The following is a 26131-nucleotide window of genomic DNA, read 5'->3' on the forward strand; positions in this document are numbered from 1 at the left end:
AGTCGTCGAAGCTCGGCGAGTCGTCACCATTCGTCGGGCTCCAAGTCCTCAGGTAAGAGGCACAAGAAGTCGAAGAGGCGACATCGCTCTTCCGACTCCCCCCGACTCTCGCGCGATGCGGCCGGGGGTCCGGGCTACACGACCCCGCGGCTCTGCTGCAGTTGTTGCGGCCAGCTCCATACCTGCCGGTCGCTGGGCTGAAAGCAACGCCGGAGGAGACCGATGCCTTCCTCATTGCCATAAGATCGCTCTCTCCTCCACCAGGTTCTCGTAGGGGTGCCTTCGGGCCCGCGTCCCCGTCTGGGAGTCCAAGCGGGCCGGGTGCTTCCGCCCCGGCGCCGTCGGGTGCTTCCGCCCCGGCGACTTCGGTCCCGGCGCCGCAGGACCCCACTGGATCCGGGTCACCGCTGGTCGACCTTACGACCCCGCCGGCATTGACCCCCAGGGTGTCGCCCCCGGCGCCGTCCCCGGATGACGTCGTCCCCGGTCCCTCCCTCGGTCCCGATCCGGCATCGGCAGAAGAGCAATTCTTCTATGATCCGGCCCCATCCTTTGAACCTGAATTTCAGGAGATGGAGGGCGAGGGAGACTGGGAGGGGTCTGAGGACCCTCTGGCACGGGAGTGCCAGTCGTATCAGGACTGGGCAGATGAGCTAGGGGAAGCCAGTGGTCTGGACACTTTGCCCGACACTGGCTTTGTCTCCCCTCCTACCGTGGCTACGGAGGAGGGGGCTGCTTACATTGTGGTGCTGACGAGGGCGGCCAAGGCCTTGGCTCTTGAGCTCCCCGTCGCGACAGTGAGAACTAACATCCTCACTGAGGTCCTTAAACCGCAGGCAAGCTCTTCGGAGCCTCTACTGCAGTTTAATGAGGCTCTCACTGACGTCCTGTTGGGCACTTGGTCCAGGCCCGCTACAGGCCCCCCTGTAGATTGGAACGTTGCCAGGCGCCACCGCCCGGCTCTGGGCGACCCTAGCTTCCTGTCCACCCACCCCACTCCCGAGAGCCTGGTAATCCAGGCCTCTAATTCCCAGTCCGCATTCCCGACTGCACCTCCAGATCGGGAATCCAAAAGGTATGAACAGTTCGGCAAGAAGCTAATCTCCTCACTAAGTTTGGGGTTGCGGTCGGTCAACACCGCTTGCCTTTTGGGCCGTTACACCCACTCTCTGTGGGACACGGTTACGGCTGTGCTGCCGGAGTTCCCGGAGGGGGCCCGGGTGAAGCTCGCTCAAGCCCTTGCGGAAGGGCGGGATGCAGCACGGTACTCTATTCGATGTGGGCTGGATACCACGGACTCGCTGGGCAGGGCGATTTCCACGACGGTGGCGGTTCGCCGCCACGCCTGGCTGAGGTCCGCCAACTTTTCGGCTGATGTCCAGAATACGCTCATGGACATGCCGTTCGATGGCAGCCACCGCCTATTTGACAGCAAGGCAGACCGTGCACTTGAGCGTTTCAAGGACTTCAAGGCTACAGCCAAGTCCTTGCGCCTGTCAGGCCAGCGCCAGCAAACTTCTGCCTTTCGCTCCTTTCGTGGCCAAGGAAGGGGCGCCCCCTCATGTCCTGCCAGCCACGGGCCGCAGACTACCATCCAGCGTGGTGGCAAACGTTATAACCGCCTTGGCGGTGCCAGGGGACAATGGTGAGGCCAGTCCACATCCACCCCCGCAGCATCTGCCTCAAAGCCTTCCTTGTCCGCGCTTTTCAGGCCCATTTAACGCCAGAGGGGGCAGGGTTCGCCATCACCTCCTCCACTGGCGCTCCATCACATCGGACAGGTGGGTGCTGCAAATCGTCCAAAGAGGCTACTCCCTCCCTTTCTAGGTGACTCCTCCAGCCATGCCACCGCAGTACCACCGTGTGTCGAGGATCACTTGCAACTTCTGCAAGAGGAAGTTTCGGCACTCTTGGCCAAGGGGGCCATCAAGCTCGTTCCTGGGCCAGAAGTAGGGTGTGGTTGTTACTCCCACTACTTTCTGGTTCCCAAGAAGGGCAAAGTGGGCCTACGCCCTATCTTGGACCTGCGGAACGTCAACGGCTTCCTTCGGAAGGAGAAGTTCAAGATGTTGGCTTTGGCTCAGGTCTTAGCTGCCCTAGACCCCGGAGACTGGATGGTAGCGTTAGACTTGTGGACACGTATTTTCACATCCGCGTCCTGCCGGCCCACCGGCATTACCTGCGGTTCACGGTAGGCCACGAGCAGTTTCAGTTTACCGTGCTCCCCTTTGGCCTTACCAGCGCCCCTCGGGTGTTCACGAAAGTGATGACGGTCGTCGCAGCTCATCTGCGTAGATTAGGGGTGTCAGTCTTCCCCTATCTTGACGACTGATTGTTGAAGGCGGGCTCGCCCCAGACAGTCGTCAGCCTCCTCCAGACTACAGCCGACCTCCTGCACCTGCTGGGGTTCTCCATCTATGTGCCGAAGTCACACCTGAGTCGCTCTCAGAAGCTCCTCTTCATCGGAGCGGTTCTGGACTCGGCTGGTTCGGGATATTCAGGCTCCGATTCGATCTTTCAGCCTTTATACAGAGTTTCAGTCAGGTTGACACTGCGGTTTCTGGAGCTCATGGCCTCCTGCATCCTTCTGGTGCATCATGCCAGGTGGCGGATGCGGGCTCTGCAGTGGGACCTGAAGTTTCAGTGGGCCCAGCATCAGGGCAACCTGTCCGACAACGTCCTGATCTCGGAGGGCACTGCGAGAGAGTTGCAGTGTTGGCTCATGGACCGCGATTGGGTCAGCGGCAGATCTCTCTCCCTTCCCCAACCGGATCTCGTAGTGGTGACGGATGCATCCCTCCTGGGTTGGGGGGGCCACATGGGAGAGAGGAAGACCAGAGACCTCTGATCTCCGGCGGAGTCCCGGCTCCACGTCAACCTTCTGGAGCTGCGGGCGATCCGTCTTGCACTGAAGGCATTCCTTCACTCTGTCCGCGGAAGTGTAGTGCAGGTGTTAACGGACAACACCACCGCCATGTGGTACTGCAACAAACAGGGCGGGGTGGGGTCTTGGACCCTTTGTCAGGATGCTCTGCGCCTCTGGCAATGGCTGGAACACCAGGGCGTCTCCTTGGTGGTTCAACACCTGGCAGGTTCCCTGAACGCCAGGGCGGATGAACTCAGCCATCTGTGCATGATGGATCACGAATGGTGTTTGAACTCGGACGTGGCGCAAGGTCTCTTTCGGCAGTGGGGAGAGCCATGGTTAGATCTATTCGCCACAGAAGAGAACGCGCGTTGGAATTTCCAAGGCGGCACTCGCTCTTAGACGCTTTTCGTCGCGAGTGGAGTTGCAGTCTTTTGTACGCCTTTCCGCCTATACCACTTCTGCCCAGAGTGCTGAAGAAGATCAGGCGCGACCGGGCCCAAGTCATCCTTGTGGCTCCGGACTGGGCATGAAGATACTGGTATCCCGAGCTACTCAGCATGTCAGTCGATACCCCGATTCTTCTGCCTCTTCAGGAGGACCTTCTGTCGCAGCAGCAGGGGACGGTCCGCCACCCGAACCTGTCCAGCCTCCACCTACATCCGTGGAGATTGAGCGCCGGCAGTTGAGGCCATTTGACTTGCCTCCTGAAGTCTGTAATGTCATTCTGGCAGCCAGGCGTCCCTCCACAAAAACGGTATACGCCTGCAGGTGGAACAAATTTGTGGCATGGTGTACAGCAAAGGCTGTGGATCCACTCTCTGCCCCCCTTTCAGAGGTTCTCCTCTTTCTTCTTTCTCTTGCCCGGCAGGGCTCTGCTCTGGGCACTATCAAAGGCTACCTCTCTGCCATTTCAGCCTTCTAAGGCTTCCTGATCAGCCTTCTCTTTTCAATTCCCCTGTTGTAAATAGATTCTTGAAGGGCATCACTCGCATATTTCCTCCTGTTCCTTTTGTGATGCCTCAGTGGGACTTGAATCTTGTTTTGACTTATCTGATGTGCGCTCCCTTTGAGCAACTTCACAATTGTCCTCTCCGTCTTCTTACTCTTAAGACTGCGTTCCTGGTTGCCATCACCTCTGCCAGGAGAGTGAGTGAGCTCCAGGCTCTTTCTTCTACGCCTCCTTTCCTTTCTGTCGATCCGGACAAAGTGGTCTTGAGGACACGTCCCTCTTTCCTGCCCAAAGTAGTCCCAGACTTCCACATCGGGCAGTCCACCTTGCCCACCTTCTTTCCGCATCCTTCGAAGGAGGAAGAAAGGCTCCACCGTCTGGACCTAAAACGTGCAATCTCATTCTATGTGGACCGCACTTGCCAGTTCCGGGTGGATGACCAGCTCTTTGTTGGTTACGTGGGCGCTAAGAAACGACGGGCGGTGCGCAAACGAACCATTTCTCGATGGGTCGTTTTGTGCATCAAGGCTTGTTATTCACTGGCTAAAAAGGAGCCTCCTGTGGGGCTGCGTGCCCATTCCACTTGGGCCACGGCCGCTACTACTGCCCTGGGTCGGGGAGTCCCCTTGCAGGACATATATCAGGCAGCTACATGGGCCTCCCTGCACACGTTTGCTAGACACTACTGCCTGGACAGCCAAGTTCGGAGAGATGGCTTTTACGGACGTTCTGTTCTCCAGGACTTTCTGGTGTGATCATTGGTACGCAGACCCACCACCGGGGTTGGTATTGCTAGAGTATCTATTCTAAGGTAAGGAATCTAACACTAACCTGTTTCTTTCAGATGCACAAGTTACTTACCTTCGGTAATGATATATCTGTAAGAAACAGTGTTCGATTCCTTACCGCCTCACCCATCCTCCCCGTTCTGCGAACCGATATCTAGGGTTAAGGTTTTTCCCTTTGAGTGCCCTAGTTTCATGGCACCAGTGTCGGTTTTTATCTTGGCTCTGCGTTTCTGGCGCGGAAAAGCTGTGTATAAGAACTGGCGTCAGCGCGCGAGGGCGGCGCCTAAGTTTTCCGACGACGTCATCCCCGCACCAACGACGCTGACAACGGAAGCGGAGCCGCTGACGACGCCTACCGACGCGCAGGGGTACTGCTACGCAAAACTTTCCAGATCCAGTCTGACGCCTGGGGATATTCCAAGGTAAGGAATCTAACACTAACTACTGTTTCTTGCAGATATATCGTTACCGAAGGTAAGTAACTTGTACGTTTAGTCCCTGCTAATGATCTCCGGGACACTTATTAGCAAAAAAAAGCTTGAAAATAGTTCTTAAAGATGTGACCCTTACTAATCCACTAGTTGATTGCACATCCACCATAGAGGTCTGTGTTCGGTTTTAACTTGGAAGCTAGCCTCAGACAGTGAGGGGCTCAACTTCTTCGATGATCAAACCACAGCAAAATGCATGCAGGTGCATGTTTCAGACCAGTGTGCTCCACGTTAAACTGAAAATAGCCATCTGCAGTTAAAAAAGCAGACAGACTTTGCCTTGGGTCCCTGTATGAGGACTTTCTGTCAGTAACTTGAAGTCAAATCAAAGGTGCTTTGGCAGCCCCAACTGGTCAATGAGCTCATCAGCTCTTGGTATCGGGTGGGAATCAGTCTTGGTGACTGCATTAAGTCCTGTGTAGTTCACATAGATTCTCATCTGTGTTTCCCCTTTTGGGTTGGGTTTGGCTACCAGGACCCATATGCTGGCCTACTGTAGGGCTCAGAGACCCCCACCTCTAGCATCTTTGCAACCTCAGCCTTGATATTAGCTTTTACTGGGTGTGACAACTTGTAAATTGTACTCTTGACAGGTAAACTGTCACCTGTATTTGTCTTGTGGACACACCACTGTGTCTGACCTGATGTTAGGGATAACAGACCAGAAGCCATCTCTACAACTGGTGACAGTTCTTCTGCTGCTGTTCAGTCAGGATGAATTTGAGTACAACCCCACCCTCTGTCTCATCTTTGGCATTACTTGACAGATGGTTTGGCAGAGGCTCACTTTCCTCTTCCTCCCCACCATCTTTTACCATGTGCAGTGCCATGTCAGCCCTGTCATGGTCTGGCTTCAACCAGTTAACATGATTCACCTTGTGGGGCGTACCTAGATCCACCCAATAAGTGACCTTCCCTTTCTTTCTCAGTACTGGATAAGGCTCAGTCTACTTGTCCTGGAGGGCCCTAGGAGGGACAGGCCCCAACACTCATACCTTCGGTTCCGGCTGGTGCTCAACAAGGTAGTACGTCCGTTCTACCACTGTTTCAGAGACTCCTACCTGGCCTCCAGATTCTTATAGGCCTTCTTCATATAATCTACCATTAGTGGCTGCAGGCTTTCTGCATAGTGTATAACATTTAGTTTAGACTCTTTGAGGGATTTTCCCTCAACTCTCTCTAACCAAACTCAAGGGGTCTCTTAGAGGGTGCCCAAAGAAAACCTTAGAGGGGCAGAAGCCCACTTCACTTTGTGGAACCTCCCTGTAGGCATGGTAGGAGAACATCCCGCTTCCTCCTGAGTTTGCCATGGTTTTGTTGAATCTCCAAACTAAATTGTTTGTCTGGGGCTGATATGGGACGGTGAAGAGGTAGTAGCACCACATTTATTCAACATAGCTTTCGGGTATGCGGACATGAAATTTGTATCCCTATAAGAAGTGGCCTTCTTAAGGAACCCTACCCTGGTGAAGGTGCCAAGTAGGACTCTAGCCACTTCAGGGACAACCAAGAGACTGGTGGTCTTCCAGCAATACAGAGCACTGCTTTTAAATCTAGCCCGTGAAACGTGCTTGGTTGGACACCTAGAACAATCCAGGCAAAACTCTTAAAGCACCAGAGTATTTAATTTTAACACAGCTAGGGGGGTCTTGACGAACCGACTCCCAAGAACTAGTCTATCGTTCATCATTGAACAATGTATTTCAGCCCTGTTGTTGCTACATCCATCCTAAAGCCAGTTGGCACATGTGCACACTAGAAACGCTCCTCTCATATTAGCACTTTATTGAATAATGACCATTTATATAGTGGATGGTGCTCACCCAAGGTCTCTTGTCTCTTTTCATAGACAGTGTTACTATTAACTCAATGTCACTTGCATGTTGATTGCAGCAAACATTACATCCTCAAAGTCAAATTCTACTTGGGCAGATTGTGAAAAGATTCTCTTTGTCATGAAAATAAAAATATGTCGAGCATCTAGTGGTAGCATCTCAAAAATATTTGCTGTATAGAAAATTGAGGGTGAAATACTAAATCTGCCCTGCCAGGAGTCAGCCCAATCTATATAATATGTTTGTTAATACACATACATTGTATTTTTAACTCATGGCATGCACATACACCTCTCCAAAGCAGGCGCACTAACTCTTTGAGCTGTCTTAGTGGGATTTAAACCAAAAGTTTAAAGACCTATTTCTTCAACAAGTGAAGTAATCTGCAAAAGAGTTTTAATAGAATTCAGATTTGTGGCTACTCAGCAGCAAGTGTTTGAACTCACACAGTAATACCACTGCCTGGGGCTGCAGCTTTCAACCCGCAAGCTGAACATGAATGCTATTCTACAGAACAATGTTCCATGGTACACACAAATTGATGCGTAGCATGCATATTGACCATCCTGCACGCTACAGACTGTTTTGCAGGTAAGTAATATTTTCCTTTCCTTATTTGTAACAACAGATTTGTAGTTTGTATTTATTATAGATTCAGAGGTGGTACAGCTAATCTCACCATGGGCTTGAAGAGTTATAAACATGAGTTTTCCGATAAACTGGTATGTCTGCAGATTTCTCATCTCATGAACATCCCAGGTGCCTTGGTTTAAGTTCAGTGTTTTTCTGCGCCTTGTGTTTGTAAAAGTAATATTACTCCACATATCACACAGTGCACTGGAAGATACTGTCTGAAACTGGTGTCAGGATGAGGGGGCATTGCACACTTTGTTTCAGCTCCATAGTGAGTAATTCTTGGCATGTCTATTGTCAGTGCTATCTTTGTTCATTTGCAAATTGAGAACATCTTGCCAGACCTCGGAATCACAGCATTATGCACTGAATCAAAAATTACAAGATATATGAGCTATAGAACTGTAGTAAAACGGGTGTAACCTTTTCCTTCTTGTATGTCATATCTGAAAGAGACACGTTAATGATAGATTCCTTACCTTAGAATATCACCAGGCGTCCGATTGGATCCGGAATTTTTTCCAGCAGTACCCCTGCAGGTCAGTAGGTGGTGTCCTGCGGCTCCGCGTCCGTCGCTGGCATCGTCAGCACTGAGATGACATCACGGAGACTACTTAGGCGCCAACCATGCGCGATGACGTCTGTTCTTTATTTTTCCGCACCAGCAAGTGCAGATCCGGATAGAGCACGTACCTTAGTCACTTTTTGACTACTCTTTTTTTTTCATGGTGCACGTAGGTGGATTTTAAGTCTTGTGGGGCCTGCCGTCGCAATATGTCGGTGGCGGACCCCCATGATGTTTGCCTCTACTGCCTGGAGACCGACCACGACTCCCGGGACTGTCAAGCCTTGGCCCGAGGGCCTTGGGGGAGCGGCGCAGGAAACTGCTGGAGGCCCAGCACTTGTCCTGATGCCGCTCTGGGTCCATTGACCGCTCCCGGGACCGCTCGCGGGGCAGCAGTCGTCGCTCCTCAGGCTCCAAATCTTCACCCTAGAATTCTAGTAAGCGACGCATAAAAAGAAGTCGAAGAAGCGTGTTCGCTCTCCGACGTCCCCCCCTGCCCCCCCCCCCCGTCGGTCCTCGGATGCGGACGAGGGGTAAGGGGGTTCTGCCCCTGCGGCTCCTTTGGAGCCTGGGAGTCCCGCAGCCTACCCGCCTTACCCGGGTCCTTCGGCGACTCCCAAACAGGTGCGAGAGTTTCTTTCCACCATGGACCGCCTTTTTAGGCCTCGGGCTCCCGCTGGTGTGCCTTCGACGTCGCAGAGTGCCTTCCCCACGGCTCGCCGGATAAGGACTCTAAGAAGCTGGAACAGTTCGGTAAGCGGTTGTTCTCTTCGGCCAGCTTGGGGCTGCGGTCGGTGAACACCGCCTGCTTATTAGGCCGCTATTACCACGCGGTGTGGGATACCGTTGCTCCGGTGCTGCCACAGTACCCTGAGGAGGTTCAGGCTGTTTTTTTCCAAGTGGCTGCTGAGGGTAAGGATGCGGCTACGTTCGCCATTCGGTGTGGTTTGGACACCGCTGACTCGTTGGGCAGGGCTATTTCTACGACTGTGGCGCTGGGTCGCCACGCCTGGCTGCATTCTACAAGGTTCTCGCCCGATTACCAGAACTCGCTCATGGACATGCCCTTTGATGGCACTCGCCTGTTTGACGATAAGGCCGACAGTGCACTGGAGCGTTTTAAGGAGTCGCAGGCCACGGCCAAGTTCTTGGGTCTTTCTGCAAAGAGCCCTGCCTCTCCTGGTTTTTGTTCCTTTCGTGGCCATGGCATGGGCGCCCAGGCACGTTCCTTTAGCAAGCCTGTGCAGAATCAGCCTCAGCACGGACGCGGCTTCCGCAGGGACGGGTCTGGGAATCAGCGTAGTGGTCAGTCCACCTCCGCCCCCACTGCTTCTACCTCCAAACCTTCCTAATCCGAGCTTTGTGGAGCACCCTACACCGGTGGGTGGCAGGATCCGCCTCCACCTCCCCCACTGGCACGATATCACATCGGACAAGTGGTTGTTATTCCCACTACTTTCTGGTCCCCAAAAAAGATAAGAGCGGCCTGCTCCCCATCTTGGACCTCCGGAACGTCAATCGCTTTCTCCGGAAGGAGAAATTCAAAATGCTGACTCTGGCTCAGGTCCTGGCTGCCCTCGACCTTGGAGACTGGATGGTCGAGTTGGACTTGCAGGACACATATTTTCACATCCCGTCCTGCCAGGCCACCGGCATTACCTGCGGTTCACGGTAGGCCAGGAGCATTTTCAGTTTGCTGTGCTCCCCTTCGGCCTTACCAGTGCCCCTCGGGTGTTCACAAAAGTGATGGCAGTGGTCGCAGCTCATCTGCGCAGGTCAGGGGTGTCAGTCTTCCCCTACCTCGATGACTGGTTGTTGAAGGCGGGCTCACCCCAGGCAGTCGTTACCCACCTTCAGACTATGGCCCACCTCCTGCACTTGCTGGGGTTTTCCATCAATGTGCCGAAGTCGCACCTGAGTCCCGTTCAGAAGCTCCCCTTCATAGGAGCGGTTCTGGATTCGACGCAGTTTTGGGGCTATCCTCCCGAGCAGCGAGTCTGGGATATTCAACCTGTCCGATCATGTCCAGATCTCGGAGGGCACTGCCCGACAATTGCAGTGGTGGCTCACGAATCGCGATTGGGTCAATGGCAGATCCCTCTCCCTTCCCCAACCGGAGCACACTGTGGTGACGGATGCGTCCCTCCTGGGAGGGGGAGGTCACTTGGGAGAGGCGGAGATCAAAGGCCTCTGGTCTCCGTTGGAGTCCCGACTCCATATCAACCTTTTGGAGCTTCAGGGGATTCAACTTGCACTGAAGGCATTCCTTCCCTCTGTCCGGGGAAGTGTGGTGCAGCTGTACACAGACAACACCACCGCCATGTGGTATTGCAACAAACAGGGCGGGGTGGGATCCTGGACCCTATGTAAAGCTGTGGATCCCCTTTCTGCCCCTCTTTCTTAGGTCCTTCTGTTTCTTCTTTCTTTGGCCCAGCAGGGCTCTGCTCTGGGCACTATCAAAGGTTATCTTTCTGCCATCTCCGCTTTTCTAAGGCTCCCTCATCAACCTTCTCTTTCTAAGTCTCGGGTTGTAAACCGGTTTCTGAAAGGCATTTTGCCCACGTTTCCTCCCGTGCCGGTCATCATGCCTCAATGGAACTTGAATCTTGTCTTGACATATCTGATGTGCGCTCCCTTTGAGCCCCTTCATAACTGTCCTTTACGTCTTCTCACTCTCAAGACGGCTTTCCTGGTAACTATCACCTCTGCCAGAAGAGTGAGTGAGCTCCAGGCTCTTTCTTCTAAACCTCCTTTCCTTTCTGTTCATCGGGACAAGGTGGTTTTAAGGACCCGCCCTTCTTTCTTGCCAAAGGGTGTCACGCCTTCCACATCGGGCAGACCATCACTTTGCCCACCTTCTTTCCGCCTCCGCATTCTTCGAAAGAGGAAGAGAGGCTCCACGGTCTGGACCCAAAACGTGTGCTTTTGTTTTATCTGAAGCGCACACAACAGTTCCGGGTAGTTGACCAGCTCTTTTTTGGCTACGTGGGCGCCAAAAAAGGTCAAGCCAGACCATCTCTTGGTGGGTTGTTCTGTGCATCAAAGCGTGTTACTCGTTGGCTAAGAAGGAGCCTCCTGTGGGGCTGCGTGCCCATTCTACCAGGGCTTCGGCAGCCACTACTGCCTTGGGACACGGCGTTCCCTTGCAGGACATTTGTCAGGCAGCTACGTGGGCCTCGCTGCACACGTTTTCCAAGCCTTACTGCCTTGACAGTCAAGTACTAAGAGACTTCTTCTTTGGACGTTCTGTTCTCCGTGATTTTCTGGTGTAATCTTGTTCGCAGACCCACCACCAGGGTTGGTATTGCTGAGGTATCTATTCTAAGGTAAGGAATCTATCTCTAACAAGTCTCTTTCAGATGCACAAGTTCTACTTGTGTAACAATATGTCTGTAAGACACATTAGTTAGCGATAGATTCCTTACCGCCCCACCCGTCCTCCCCGTTCTGCGAACTGATTTCTAGGGTTCAGGTCATCCCCTTTCAGGGCCCTAGATTCTTGGCACCAGTGGTCAGATTCTTGCATGGCTCAGCGTTCCTGGCACGGAAAGTTGTGTACAGAAATGACGTCAGCGCACATGGGTCTAAGTAGTCTCTGTGATGTCATTTCGGCGCTGACGACGCCAGCGACCGACGCGGAGCCGCAGGATGCCACCTACTGACGCGCAGGGTTACTGCTAGCAAACCTTTCAGGATCCACTTTGACGCCTGGGGATATTCTAAGGTAAGGAATCTATCACTAACTAATGTCTCTTACAAATATATCATTACACAAGTAGTGACTTGTGCTTTTGTTATATTAAATGTTGTCTTTGTAATGATTACTTAATTTTTTTAATGTTTTGTCCATAGTATAACTCACCTTTATTTATTATTATTATTTTTTTTTTTACTTTCTACCTATGTCCAAAAGTTACAGCAACCCCCAGGAAACAGCCAAGAAAAACCCCGCTGGTACCTCGCAGTTTGGAACCCCCCGTTCTGGAGCTCTCTCCTGGAGCCAAAGCCCAGTTGGAGGAGCTTATGATGGTTGGAGACCTATTGGAAGTGTCTCTGGATGAAACACAGCACATCTGGCGCATTTTACAGGCTACACATCCACCCTCAGAAGACCGGTTCCTCCATGTTGCAGAGGTATGCAGTTATATCAGCAAATACTGTAATTAACACATTTATAATATATTCTTTTCATATGATGCTTTCAAAATTAAAGCCCAGGTGGACCATATTTATAATACAAAGTGTAAAACGTTACTTAATATCTCCAAAGTCAACTTCCTCAAGGTAATCCTCAATGAAATGCAAAACAAAATTAAGTTTTAAGTTTGTAAAATGGCCAGCATATGTTCCTTATTCCTGATATGTTGCCATTACATGCATTTGCCACTGTCTTTGTTTTTCTTTTATGCTAACATTTCTATAATGCACTGATATCACAATGCATCAATTGTACTATAACCAACTACTTAATAGAAGTAACATGTTAGAGAATGATTGGACAACCCCAGCACCACCAGTGCTAAACATGAGAAACACATTTAAAATATATTAGTCACTGTCTTGAGCCTATGGACATCAGAAGAGAGCCCTACAAGCACTAGAATCCAGATGATGTTTTTAGCCTAAGTACAGTACTGTTGCAGAATATCATCAAGTTGATATGCTTTTGGTTCTGTAAAAGTGGATGAGAATCAGTGATCTCACAGATTTGTATATTCTTAAACACGTCTTTCTTCTTAATCATTACATAGACTTTGATGATACATAAATACCTTTGCCCCCTGCAGCCTCGCTCTCTCTAAAGGCGATTTTATTCCTGCATGATAATTTTTATTCTAAATATACTAAGAAGAGAGACTTGTACTCCGAAATGGATTTAATACCCTACTTCAGTTTGAGGTGGCATCTTAGAGTCACACAGAATTTTTCCACCGCCAACTTTTTTGCTATATCTCTGTGTTATTTGTTCCACGTAATCTATCCTGCTATGTGAAATCTGGGGCTCTAGCAAACCTCGATTCTTTTTCACTTGCAAATGCTTTAAGTTGTTTGATTTCTTTCTCTGCAGGATTTTGTAGCACAGTTTAATATTATAGAGCCACTCCTACAGTAATTTAGAAAATACATATTGTTATCGGCCTCTCAGTTCTGACTCATTCTGTCAAGGACAGGTGTCTCAGGCAATGGCTGAATGCTCCTTTTGAACTAAAGAAAGGACTGCCCAGTTACTGAAGCAAATTCAGACTCCTGATTGTCACAGGTAATCAAGAGGTGGGACAAAAAAGTAGAAGCTAGATGGAAGGAAAAAACTGAATGCAGTGAAAAGCATTACTCAAGCCAGGCCATTCAACAGAACCAGCAGATAAATGATGGTTCAAAGAATGAACTGGAATTAGGAACTATCAATTAGGCCTGGGCGGTAAATTCCGTTCTGCTCGCAGAATTTGCGTAATTTGGGTAATTTCGTGTTCCACGGAGAATGCAGAATTGCCAAAAAATTCGCTATCCGTGGCTTCGTGGAATTTTTTGCTTGTTCGCGCTTTCAAAATGCGTGTTCGCAAGATATTTCTTGAGCACGCAAACAGCATTCGTGAACAGGAAAAAAACATCGCGAACGGCGGAACAAGCAATTCCGCGTGTTCCTGGAACTTTTGCGTGGTGGCAGATTTTTTGGGGCGTTTCGCAGAGCTTTGCGTAGCGCAAATTCCGCCCACCTCTACTATCAACCAGTTCAACAAGTGAGCGCAGGCAACAAGTTTAATTGTGACACAGGTTGGAACAGTTCTGTCCCCTTTTATATCCCTAAGCAGGAAGTGAGCCTGTGAAGAAACAGGAATCAATAACCCGTCAGCTTACCTTGGACAAGTTAAGGCCTACGTATTTACATAAGAAGACATTCCCAATAAAAAAAAACATGTTGTGAAATACCAAGAACCAATGTTGATTAATTGTGCCCTAATTGATATGCCTGGAACATTATAAAAATTCTGCAGGTATTTTCATCTTCCCGGTGTGTGATGCTACAGAGATGCGGTGCAGTACCTAGACCCCACTTTTACTGAGCTACTACCAATTAGGAAAAAGCCGGGTGGCAGTGCAAGCGCTGAACAGAAAGAAGCAACACACTCCGAGTCACCAAAAATGCTGAAGTCGGCCCCCTGGTGAGTGGGACCTGTAACAACCCAACATGAAAGGGACCTAAAATTCTTTTTTTTTTTGTAATGGAGATAACATGCAGTTTAAAGTTGAAACATTCAGATTGAAATTGCCACAATGAAGCACACAGTTCTGATGGATACATCTGCCAGTGGATTGCTCACCTTGTGAATATCCCCTTGCATCAGCAACATTCGGAAATTCTTTTTGTAGCTTCGCGCCGATGTGGACGACGTCACAGAGGCACGACACCGCGCGCGACTCCGCTGACGTCACCGACTCCATAATAGGCCCACGCCGGCGTGATGACATCAGTTCCCTTTTTTCCGCGTCATCGACGCTAACGGTTTCTAGGGATCGACTGTAGCTGTTGGTAACTTTGTTACTGTTTGTTTCATTTCGGTGTCCTTTTGCTTCTTTGTGTCAAAATGTCTACGAAGAAGACTGGATCCAAGCCCTGCTGAGAGTGATACAAGATGATGTCTATGACGGATCCGCACGATCCTGCGTCTGGTGTTTGAGTTCTGACCATGAGGTCGAGGAGTGTTCATCCTGCAAGAAAATGAATCCTAAGGCTCTCCGTGAGAGGGAGGCGAAACTCCTTGTTGCAAAGTTGAAGAGCAAGAAGTTCGAGGTCTCGATCGAAGTCGCGCTCGAGGTCGTCTTTGGTGCATGCTTCAAAGTCATCGAGGAAGAAGCACAAGAAGAGATCTCATGAGTCTCGTCATCATTCTGGAAAGGATTCGAGCTCGAGACCGAAGTCGCAGGTGAAGTTACTTCGCAAAGAAGTGGAGGCTCCGACTCCGGAAGTTCATGTCACCGAAGGTGAGGCTTCGCCTGTTCATTCACCGAAGCCGATGTCGAATCCCTCCCCGGCTCCGACTCATTCTTCTGACCAGGAGGGTGAGGGAGATGAAGAGGATGGAGGAGAAGAGGAGGCTCCGTTGCCTGCGGGTTCGTCGACCCCTGTGCACCAGCCTGAGGTTGAGGTCGAAGTCGAGAAGACTCCGCTCCCTTGAGAGCAGCCTGTGGGCTCTTATCCAGCTTTTCCTGCTCCAGGTCAGGACCCTACTCAGTTCCTGAATGCAATGTATGGAGTTTATTCAAGAGCAATGTACCCCTCTGGTGCACCGGTTAGTCCCACGGGTCCATTAGCCTTCAATCTGGGTATCCCCCAGTCTTATGCTCCTGCGCCTTTTATGCCGGCCCGACGCCTTCTTGGCTTTACTCGGCGCCGCCGAAGCCTTCGACGGCAAGACCATCGATGCCGACACCCTCGATGTCGTTGCCGAATCTGATCCGACCTCGTGTTCAGCGGTCTGATCCTCCGGCTCCGACGGAGTCGATTCCGGATCCTTTGGATGGACCAAAACTGTCTAAAACTAAACTCAACTAAGACGGAGGTCATCCTGTTTGGAAATAATCCCACCTTCTGGTCTCAAGATTGGTGGCTGGAGGAACTGGTTATCCTGCCAAAACCAGTGCTGAAGGTAAAATGACTTTGAGCCCGGATTGACGACCGATTAACCAAAAAGGAGCCAGTAAATAAAGTTGTTTCTGCCTTTCTGTGTTTTCTCCCTTCGCTTGCTTAAGAAAATTGTGCAATTCTTGCAGTTCGACATGCTGAAGATGATAGTTATTGCTTTAGTACTATCGAGAATAGGCTATTGCAACAAGCTATATTTAAATCTGCCAAACACCACTCTTTATGGGGACTTAACCATACTTTTTGATGAGCCCAATAAGGTGGACGCAGTGGAGTTCACTCAGGATCTTTTAGCTATCCAACTTTCTTAAAATGTGCTTGGCCCCAAACACATAAAAGGCCATACTTTAGACTCCATTTTCTGTAACCACACCGAAATGCTGGTGAGCGATCCCAGGCTTATCCCCTGGTCGGATAATTTTTTGATCTTTTTCCATATAATCCCGCTATTGGGCTAAACTTACGGTAAACTCCTAGATCATTGCACTTGATAATCTTAGCTCCCCAAAAATGAACTAGCCCTTGAGGCCTCCCCAGAACGGTGTAATGCACTGGCAGATTTCTTTCAGGGAAAAATAAAAAAACTTTATTCCACATTCCCTAGCCTCCCTTGCCCTAGTGATCTCTTAGCCATTGATGTGCCCTTACACCATCCAGAGCACGTGCTTAAATAATTTGCAGCTATAAATCTGGATAGGCTGACAGAAATCTTTTCACAAATAAAATCAGGCTCCCCTCTAGAGCCAGCCCCCCCCATATATTCTACATAAAGCAGGAAGCATGATTCTTGCTACTATCCTGGAAATTATAAATCTGTCCATTTCTACAGGATCAGTCCCGGGTCCATGGAAACATGCCATGGTCAAGGCCTTATTGAAAAAACCTAGCCTAGACCCAGAGGCCTTACCCAACTACCACCCAATTTCGCTGTTGCAGGCCATTGAAAAATTTTAGAAAAATATGGAAATTCTCTTATCTCTAACTTTTTGGAAACTCAGGACCTCCTTCATGCCACTCAGACTGTGTTCCATCCTAAACACGTTACCTCGAGCGCCCCTTCTTGCTGTGGGCGAGAAATCTAAACAGATCCTGGATCAGGGAGGGGCAGTTGCCATCATCCTCCTTGATCTAAGCTCTGCCTTCGACACAGTGAACTTTTCCATCTTAGTAGAGAGACTCAGGAGGCTGGGGATCCAAGATGAGGCTATCTCCTGGGTGCAATCTTACCTAGATTAAATAGCCTTTCAGGTTTTTTCAGGGGACGCAACATCTAAGAGACTAGAGCTCAGATGTGGAGTCCCGCAGGGATCCTCGTTAAGCCCTATGCTTTTCAGTGTGTATATGCGACCAATGGCTGATATCATCTTACATCACAGGATTAAGATTGTCACCTATGCGGATGACACACAGCTGGTCATAACTCTGAATGGGCCCGCAACTCCCACTTGGACTTCGAAACATGTCTGGAGAAAGTTGCCTCTTGGATGGAGCATACCTGTCTCAGACTTAACGGAGGCAAAACCAAACTCATGCTCCTAGGCAACCACTCTAGCGTAGACCTTAGTCAGATATGGCCTAAGTGCCTAGGTCCCCCTCCCCAAAACAAAAACCATGATAAAGAGTCTGGGTTTCTGGCTAAATAACTCCCTCAAGTCTGACCATCAAGCACAATCAATGAAGGTGACAGGGGCCTGTTTTGGCATACTCAGATCACTCCGAAAAGTCCTTCCGCTGCCTCCAATGGCTGCAAAAAGACTCTTGATTTAGGCCTTGGTCCTATCACGTTTGGACTATGACAATTCCCTCTATCTAGGGGCTCCCAATGCAACATTAAGGAAACTCCAAGTTGCTCAGAACTGTGCTGCCAGGATGCTACTGGAATTCCAAAAACCCAGACAGCTAAGCCAGTCTTAAAAAACCCTACACTGGCTACCAATCCTTGAAAGAGCAAAAATTAAGGCCCTTAGCACTGCCCATAAGACTATGTGGGGAACGGGCCCGGCTATCAACAAACCCTCATTACCCCCTATTGCCCCAAGAGGAATCTGCGATCGCTCAATCTCAATCTTGCAGTTGTCCCCAAAATCAGGAGGACAAGAAGTGGAGGAAGATACTTTGCCTACATTGTGGCGGAGCTCTGGAACACTTTATTCTTGGACCTCCGCTTCGAACCCCATGTCCTTCCATTTCGTAAACTCTTAAAAACCTGGCTATTCCAACAAATAACTCCATAACTTCAATGGTTTTTCTGTTCAGTCGCTAACACTGGAATGCCCGAGGGTAGCTATGCGCTTTACAAGTGTTTAATAATTTAGGCTCCATGTAAGTTCCTAGTAAATGGTACCCCTTGCACCTAGGACATGGGGACTAAAGTGTTAGGAATTAGTCAGGTTTTCATTTGTTATCGCAGTCCTGTTTCTATGCTTATGTGTCTGGGTCATGTGTTGAGGGTCCCTTCCCCTTTATATGGGTATCAAGTCCTTCCCTCCCTGCTTGTTATCTATGGATGTTTCAGCCCACCTGAAGGATCGTGATTTTTGCTGAGGACAAAGCCTATTCGGAAATCCACCTACCTTTGGGACGCTTGTGGTAGGATTGCTGGTTGGGAGCTCTCAGCTCTCATTGGAAAATCAACACCATTCGGGCACTTTGCTCATGACATTTTGACTGCCATCTGTTGGGGCGTTTATGGCTCGAATAAGAGCCCCAGGATCTTGCCTCTTGAACCGCTGGCATTTCGAGTTGGTTCTTTGCAGTATTTAGTCCGTTTTAAGTTTGAAAAGCTTTATTGAATAATAAAGACAAAGTAAAACCTCATTACAAGAGCAAAAATTGAAGTACAGAATAAGAATGAAGATAAATAAACCGAGCAATCAAAAGACAAAAAAGAACCCATAAGAGGTTAAGATTATACTGAGAGAAAATGCTTTTATAACTTTTATAATTTTGGGGGGAGGGAGAAGAAGAAGAAAAAAAAGAGGGAGAAGTAGAGGGGGAGGGAGGGAGAGAGAAGAGAGATAAAGTACATAATGAAACAATGCAATGAACTGGCAGAAAAAAAAAGAAAGAGAAAAAAAAAATGCAAATGCATGTGTAGAAAGAAAAAACAAAGTATGGAGATAAGCATCAATAAAATAAATAAATTATGGGGCACATTTAGAGAGAAAATCTGTTCAAGGGGACCATAATAAATCACGTTTAATCAAAAGAGAGGTAGTAGAGGCACATGCACGATCCAACCTATGGTGGTGACAAAGTAAATTCCACCAAGCATTATAACAGACATTCTTGGTGTCTTTCCAATTAGCAGTAATAATTTGAATAGCAATACATAAATCAATAAACTTACGAGTAAGAGGGGGAACAGCCCAAACAGAAGCTAAACCACCCAAAAATACAGTGGAAATATCAAAAGGAACAGTGGTAGATAAAACTTTGTTGAGAGTAATCCAGATACGAGACCACATACGTTGTACTCTGGGACATAAGAAGAACATGTGTTTTAAATCACTAGTTATACAGGAGCAAGACCAGCACCTTTTGGAGACTAGAAGTTTAAATTTAAAAAGGTCACAGGGGGTATAAAATAGCTTGTTATAAAAATAAAATAAAGTCTGTGTGGTACTGGCTGGTAAAACACGAATCCTGTGCTTCTTCCTGCATTTTGTTAGCCGCTCCACATCGTTATGTGGAGTTTGGGTCAAAACGCGAGTAGCTTTGTTTTTTTAGCGTTTTTCCTGGGTTTCTTCTGATTTTGTTATAGTGGCCACTATACAAGAAGAAAGTTGGTTTAAATATATTAAGTACCCGTTCTGAGAGGGGTTTTTCTCTGTTTTTAAAGAGTTTTTCCCCTGCATCCTTTCAAAGATTTTGTTCATGGAAGTCTGTTGCATGATGGGACTTTGAGTACAGCCAGGAATCCTTGTATCCTGCTTCACGCTTTTCTTCATTAGAGGAGAGCTTCACAGTTGAATTGGTGAGATAATTACCCTATTCATTGTTTAAATACAGTATAAGGCTTGGGTTGCATGAGCATAGAAACAGTAATTACTGCAACACTTAAGGCTGTTTTATATTTTCACTACAGGTGCTGTCCGTTCCCATTCCACCGAAGAAGAAAGGGGTGGTTAGCTGTGTTTCCCTTCTGACTTCCTTGTTTTGTTTTCCCACCCTCTCCCGGTACCCCAGTGATTAGCGCACTGTGGTAACTATTTAGTGTGCGTTACGAGGGGGGCTGTAGGAGGACTGGGGTCATCCTCGTTCCTGCAGCGTGTGGGAAGAGTTGGGCATGTGAGCTGTGACAGAATAACAAGCCCACGTATTATATCGCTGCCTGAGCGAGGATGGATGAGACTGGGAATGCGGTGGGTGAGGGTAGTCCTACATTGCAGGACTTGATGGGGGCCATTACATCTTTACAGTCCCAAGTTCAGGATTTAAGGCAGGAGAATCTGGGGTTGCGCCAGGAATTAACAGTAATGAGGGCTAGAGAACAAACCAGGGGTCAGGGGCCCATAGTCCAACCAGCAACGTTCCAATTCGAAAGGGGGTCAGGACAGGGAGCTGCAGGGGGTACCCCGGTATCGGTTACTGTTACCACTCCTGTTCCATTAGCGGTTCCCGAGAGGTTTTCAGGTGATAGCAATAAGTACAGCACCTTCATGAATCAGTGTCATCTGCATTTCATGTGCCGTCCCACAGCCTTTCCGGATGACTCAGCTAAGGTGGCATTCATAATATCATATCTGTCCGGTACAGCAGCCTTATGAGCAGTACCTTTAGTAGATAATGACGATCCTGTATTGTACAACTATGTGGCTTTCAAGGAACAGATGCGTTGTCTCTTTGCCAAGCACGCCTTCATGCAGGCTAGCGATGCTGAATTACTAAAGTTGAGACAGGGAAAACAGGATCTTTTGACATATGTCTCGTCATTCAATCGTTTAGTGTCAGAGACGCAGTGGCCTGCTTCTAAGAGGACTTCCATCTTCTATCAGAGGTTGTGTAAGGAGTTGAAGGACATTGTCTCACAAGTAGTAGACCTCCCTGATGATTGCACCGCTGTTATAGATCTTGTGGTGAAACTAAATCATCGTTTAATGGAGAGGCGTGGGGAGCGGAATAGGTATCAGGCCTCACGGGTACTGCCAGTGAGACAGGAAATTAGACCTCCTTTAGACGTCAAGTCCAGTTCTGAACCTATGGAAATAGGTCGGGTCAGAGGCCCGTTGTCCAATGAAGAGAAGGGTAGACGGCGAGTTCAGAACCATTGTCTGTATTGTGGCAAGGGGGGCCATTATGCTCGAGAATGCCCAGTAAAACCATCTAGTCTCCCACCCAGAAACACTGTAGCGTTCGTAAGTACGTATGGTAGACTACGAGATAAAGAAGATGGGAACGCATCATATGAAGTGGCTGGGGCAGTACAAGGTGTTCCGAGACATTTCTTTATATCTGCTTGTTTGGTGGTTTTAAATAGTCACAGGACCACTGTGTCGGTGTTGTTGGATTCTGGGGCTACTGGGAATTTCATGGACATCCAGTTGGCAGATAAACTGAAGGTTCCTTGTGTGTTTAAAGAACAGCCAGAATCATGGCGAGCTATTGATGGGACAGAGTTGTCATCAGGTTCCATAACGAGACAAACGGAACCTATGTGTTTAATATGTGACAACGGACATTCTGAGTATATCATTTTTGACTTAATTAATGTCCTTCTTTTGGGCTGGTTCTGGGGGTGCCATGGCTACAAAAGCATAACCCCCGGATAGACTGGGTAAGGCGAACTGTTACATTGGATTCTGCCCATTGTTTGCAGGGTTGCTATCAGGTGGTGACTGATTGGGTTACGCCGTTGACTTGTACTGTGGGGGATTGCACAGAGGTAAAGGCAGTACCAACGCCTTATGTTCAGTTTAGCGACGTGTTTGACAAGGGCAGGGCAAATAGCCTCCCCCCACATCGTCCATTGGATTGTCGCATCGATTTGGTGCCAGGTGCTACATTACCGTGTAGCCGTATTTATGCCTTGTCTGAACCTGGGGAGCAACATTTAAAGGCATACTTGGATGAGATGTTGGCCAACGGTTTCATCCGCCCCTCCTCTTCACCGGTTTCATCTGCAATATTTTTTATTCCAAAGAAGGAGGGTAGTATGCGGGCCTGTGTGGATTATAGATCTTTAAACAAGTTTACAATTAAGAACTAATATCCCTCCCGCGTATTCCAGTACTTTTGGATCAGTTGAAACATGTTTCAGTGTTTACTAAGTTGGATCTAAGGGGCGCATACCATCTCATTCGTGTTCGTGCCGCAGACGGATGGGCAAACAGAGCGCACTAATCAAACAATGGAGCAGTATTTGCGATGCCTGTTAACCTCCTTGAATAGTAGTTGGGTGGAGGCTCTCTCGTTAGCTGAATTTGCATATAATAACAGTTTGCATACAGCTCTGGGGATGACCCCTTTTTGTTCCATGGGATAATCACCCTAAGGCCATACCTATCCAACCATCGGGCCTAGTACCAGCAGTGGACACACTCAGTAAATCATTGATTGACATATGGGACAAAGCAAGAACACATCTACAGGCAGCTAAGGAGGCAATGAAAAGATATGCTGACCGACATAGAGTGCCTGCTCCCTCTTATGTGCTAGGCGATCAGGTGTGGTTAGCCACTAAAAACTTACACTTGGGTGGGCCTAGGAAATTGCAGTCCCGTTATGTGGGTCCCTTTTCCATCGTGAAGGTAGTCAATCCTGTGGCCATGAAACTGGAGCTGCCTAACGAGTACCGGGTACATCCTGTTTTTAACACCTCTCTCTTGAAACCATATATTAGATCTTCAATGAGTTTACCGCCACCTCCTTCTTTGGTAGTTGATGGGCATGAGGAATTCGAAGTGGAAGCTGTCCTGGATTCTAGAAGGAGAAGGGGGAGGTTATATTACCATGTAGATTGGAAGGGTTACCCTGCTGAGGACCGTTCCTGGGAGCCTGCAGGGGGTGTTCATGCTCCTTTGTTGGTGCGTGGTTTCCATCTCCGACACCCTTCTAAACCCCGCCCGGTGGGAAGACCTTTGGGAGGGGGGGGGGTACTGTTAGGAATTAGTCAGATTTTCATTTTTTATCGCAGTCCTGTTTCTATGCTCATGTGTCTGGGTCATGTGTTCAGAGTCCCTTCCCCTTTATATGGGTGCCCAGTCCTTCCCTCCCTGCTTCTTATCTATGGATGTTTCAGCCCACCTGAAGGATCGTGGTTTTTGCTGAGGACAAAGCCTACTCGGAAATCCACCTACCTTTCGGACACTTGTGGTAGGATTGCTGGTTGGGAGCTCTCATTGGGAAATCAGCACCATTCGGGGACTTTGCTCATGAAATTGTGACTGCCATCTGTTGGGGCGTTTATGGCTTGAATAAGAGCACCAGGATCTTGCCTCTTGAACCGCTGGCATTTCGAGTTGGTTCTTTGCAGTATTTAGTCCGTTTTACCGGCTGGTAAAACACGAATCCTGTGCTTCTTCCTGCATTTTCCCTGGGTTTCTTCTGATTTTGTTATAGTGGCCACTATACAAGAAGAAAGTAGGTTTAAATATGTTGAGTACCCGTTCTGAGAGGGGTTTTTCTCTGTTTTTAAAGATTTTTTCCCCTGGATCCTTTCAAAGATTTTGTTCATGGAAGTCAGTTGCATGATGGGACTTTGATTACAGCCAGGAATCCTTGTATCCTGCTACACGCTTTTCTTCATTAGAGGAGAGCTTCACAGTTGAATTGGTGAGATAATGACCCTATTCATTGTTTAAATACAGTATAAGGCTTGGGTTGCATGAGCATAGAAACAGTAATTACTGCAACACTTAAGGCTGTTTTATATTTTCAATACAGGTGCTGTCCGTTCCCATTCCACCGAAGAAGAAAGGGGTGGTTAGCTGTGTTTCCCTTCTGACTTCCTTGTTTTGATTTCCCACCCTCTCCCGGTACCCCAGTGATTAGCGCACTGTGGTAACTATTCAGTGTGCGTTACGGGGGGCTGGAGGAGGACTGGGGTCATCCTCGTTCCTGCAGCGTGTGGGAAGAGTTGGGCGTGTGAGCTGTGACATAAAGAGGGTCCCTAAGGGGTGCAGCATGAATTATGCCACCCTATAGGATCCCTCCGCAAGCTCATGCAAACTGCCATTGCAGCCTGCTTGTCTTGGTGCAGAGAAAAGTGAAGAGTCGACACAGCACACATCCCTTTTTGCTATTCCTGCAAAACGCTACATGTGGTAAAGGTAAGTCACCCCCACAGCAGGCCTTACAACCCTAAGGTAGGGTTCACTATACCCCATGTGTGGGCATATCTGCTTGAGTAGATGCCTACTGACTACTAGTGTGTTGATTAACTGGTCTTGTCCAGTCAGCCACCACAGAAAAGTTGCTGACCCCCTGAGGTGCGAGTCTTCGCTCTCAGGCATCAGGAACAAAGCCTATTCTGAGCGGAGGAGGTTACACCTCCTCCAAGCAGGATCTGCATTCCATAACAGGAAGCTTCAAAGGCTCCACCGCCTTTGGTATGGACCCAGCCTCTCCTGACTCTCTCGACAATCACGACAGAGTGACTCATCCAGCAAGCTGCAGATCTACCACAGGCCTTGGGTAGTCTGCCAGAACTCTGAAACTTGCCTATAGTCTCCCTTGGAGTAGAGGCGCTAACCCCCTGCAGTCCGCAGGCATCGAAGAGCAGAATGCGGTCCACCGCCTTGCAGCTCTCTGGCCCGACTGACACCTCAGATGACAATGAAGGGTTACTCCTGCTCTGGAGAGTTAGATCTGCCTTCCCTACCATGTGTGAAAACACCAGGACCAACAAGAACCGTGCAGCACCAATACCCTGTATACCAGGTGCCCTGCATCAAACAGCAACAGCGAGAGTTCAATCCAGATGCTCACTTCACCACGACTGAATAGCCTTCGATGGACTTCAGCATCACTGAGATCCAATTCTTGAGTGGCCCAACTGTCCTCATTTTGTATGTCCCTAACCACAAGGATCACCTTTGTGCACCCATCCCAACTGACCTAACCACTCTACAGCGAAGCTGTCTAGCCTGGGGCCCGACGAACCGCTGTGCTCCTCACTCTAAGGACTCTTGCGACCCAAGCCTCCGATTGGGAACTATCAGATTTGAAGTTGAAGTTGGGGGGATTTATATAGCGCGCGTTTACCAAAAAGGTTTCATGGCTCTGAACGGTTCGGCACAAAACAGGCAACAGTTAGACCTCAAACGCTCTGATGAATAACCAGGTCTTCAAGCCTTTGCGGAACTCAGAGTATGATTGAGAAAATCAAAGATTGACAGGGAGGGCATTCCAGAACCTAGCGGCCAAAAAAAAAAAAATCGATCCCCCATGTTTTTTCCTGACAAAACGTGGGACAACCAAAAGATTCTTAGAGGAACACCGTAAATTCCTGGTAGGAGTGTAGGTTAAGAGCCTGGATGCCACATATTGGGGAGCCAAGCCCGCCAATGATTTAAAAATAAGACACCCGAGTTTAAATTGGCATCTATGGGCAACCGTTAACCAGTGCAGTTGCCTCAAAAGCGGAAGAGGTTGATGGAATCTAGACCGACTATAAATCAGCCTAGCAGCCTGATTTTGAATAAGCTGTAGTCGGCGTAATTCGTAAGCAGGGATGCCAAGATTTAGAGAATTGGCATAGTCAACCCGAGAGATAACCAGGGCAAGAAGAATAGATTTAAGAGCATCGATGGTAAAAAAACGGGACACCCTCCGGATGGTACGGAGACATAAGAAACAGGTGGAAACAATCAAGCTAATCTGGGTGTGCATCGAAAGGTTGTCGCTGATTTAAATACCCAAACTTTTCAAAGATTTAGCCGCAGAAGGGCCTGGTCCAAAAGAGGAAGGCCAGAAGTTAGAACACCAGGGTTTGGGTGAGCCTCCGATCAGGACTAACTCCGTCTTGTCGGGATTTAACTTCAGGTGGTTCATGCTCATCCAATACTGGATAAAAATCATAGTATTCTGAAAAAGGGAGATAGAGTCAGGGGAAGAGGAAAGAGAAAATATAAGTTGAAGGTCATCAGCGTAATTAAACACTGTGACCTCCCGGAGATGCTAAGCAAAAAGTAAAGGAAAGATATAAAGATTGAATAGAAGGGGGGAAAGGGCAGAGCCTTGGGGGACACCACAGGTTACCGCTCGGGGAGTTGAGGAAAAGGAGGAGAGCTGGACCACCTGTTGGCGGTTCTTCAAGAAAGAGGAGACCCAACTCAGGGCCACATTCGAGATACCAGCACATCTGACACGGTCGACCAAAAGGAGATGGTCGACCTTGTCAAAAGCGGCCGATAGATC

The 26131-nt window shown here is 48.9% G+C and overlaps 1 protein-coding gene across 3 annotated transcripts in view; it reads left to right on the plus strand.

The window, feature by feature from the left end:
- Positions 1-26131, plus strand: part of KDM5A (lysine demethylase 5A) — a 749711-nt gene that overhangs the window by 672898 nt on the left and 50682 nt on the right. For all 3 annotated transcript variants that reach the window (XM_078673709.1, XM_078673710.1, XM_078673708.1), the window contains one exon: positions 12044-12264. In XM_078673709.1, coding sequence (XP_078529835.1) covers positions 12044-12264 — 221 coding nt within the window. The remainder of the gene's footprint in view (positions 1-12043; positions 12265-26131) is intronic.

This window comes from Lissotriton helveticus, chromosome 1_1, assembly GCF_964261635.1.
Source record: "Lissotriton helveticus chromosome 1_1, aLisHel1.1, whole genome shotgun sequence".
NCBI lineage: Eukaryota > Metazoa > Chordata > Amphibia > Caudata > Salamandridae > Lissotriton > Lissotriton helveticus.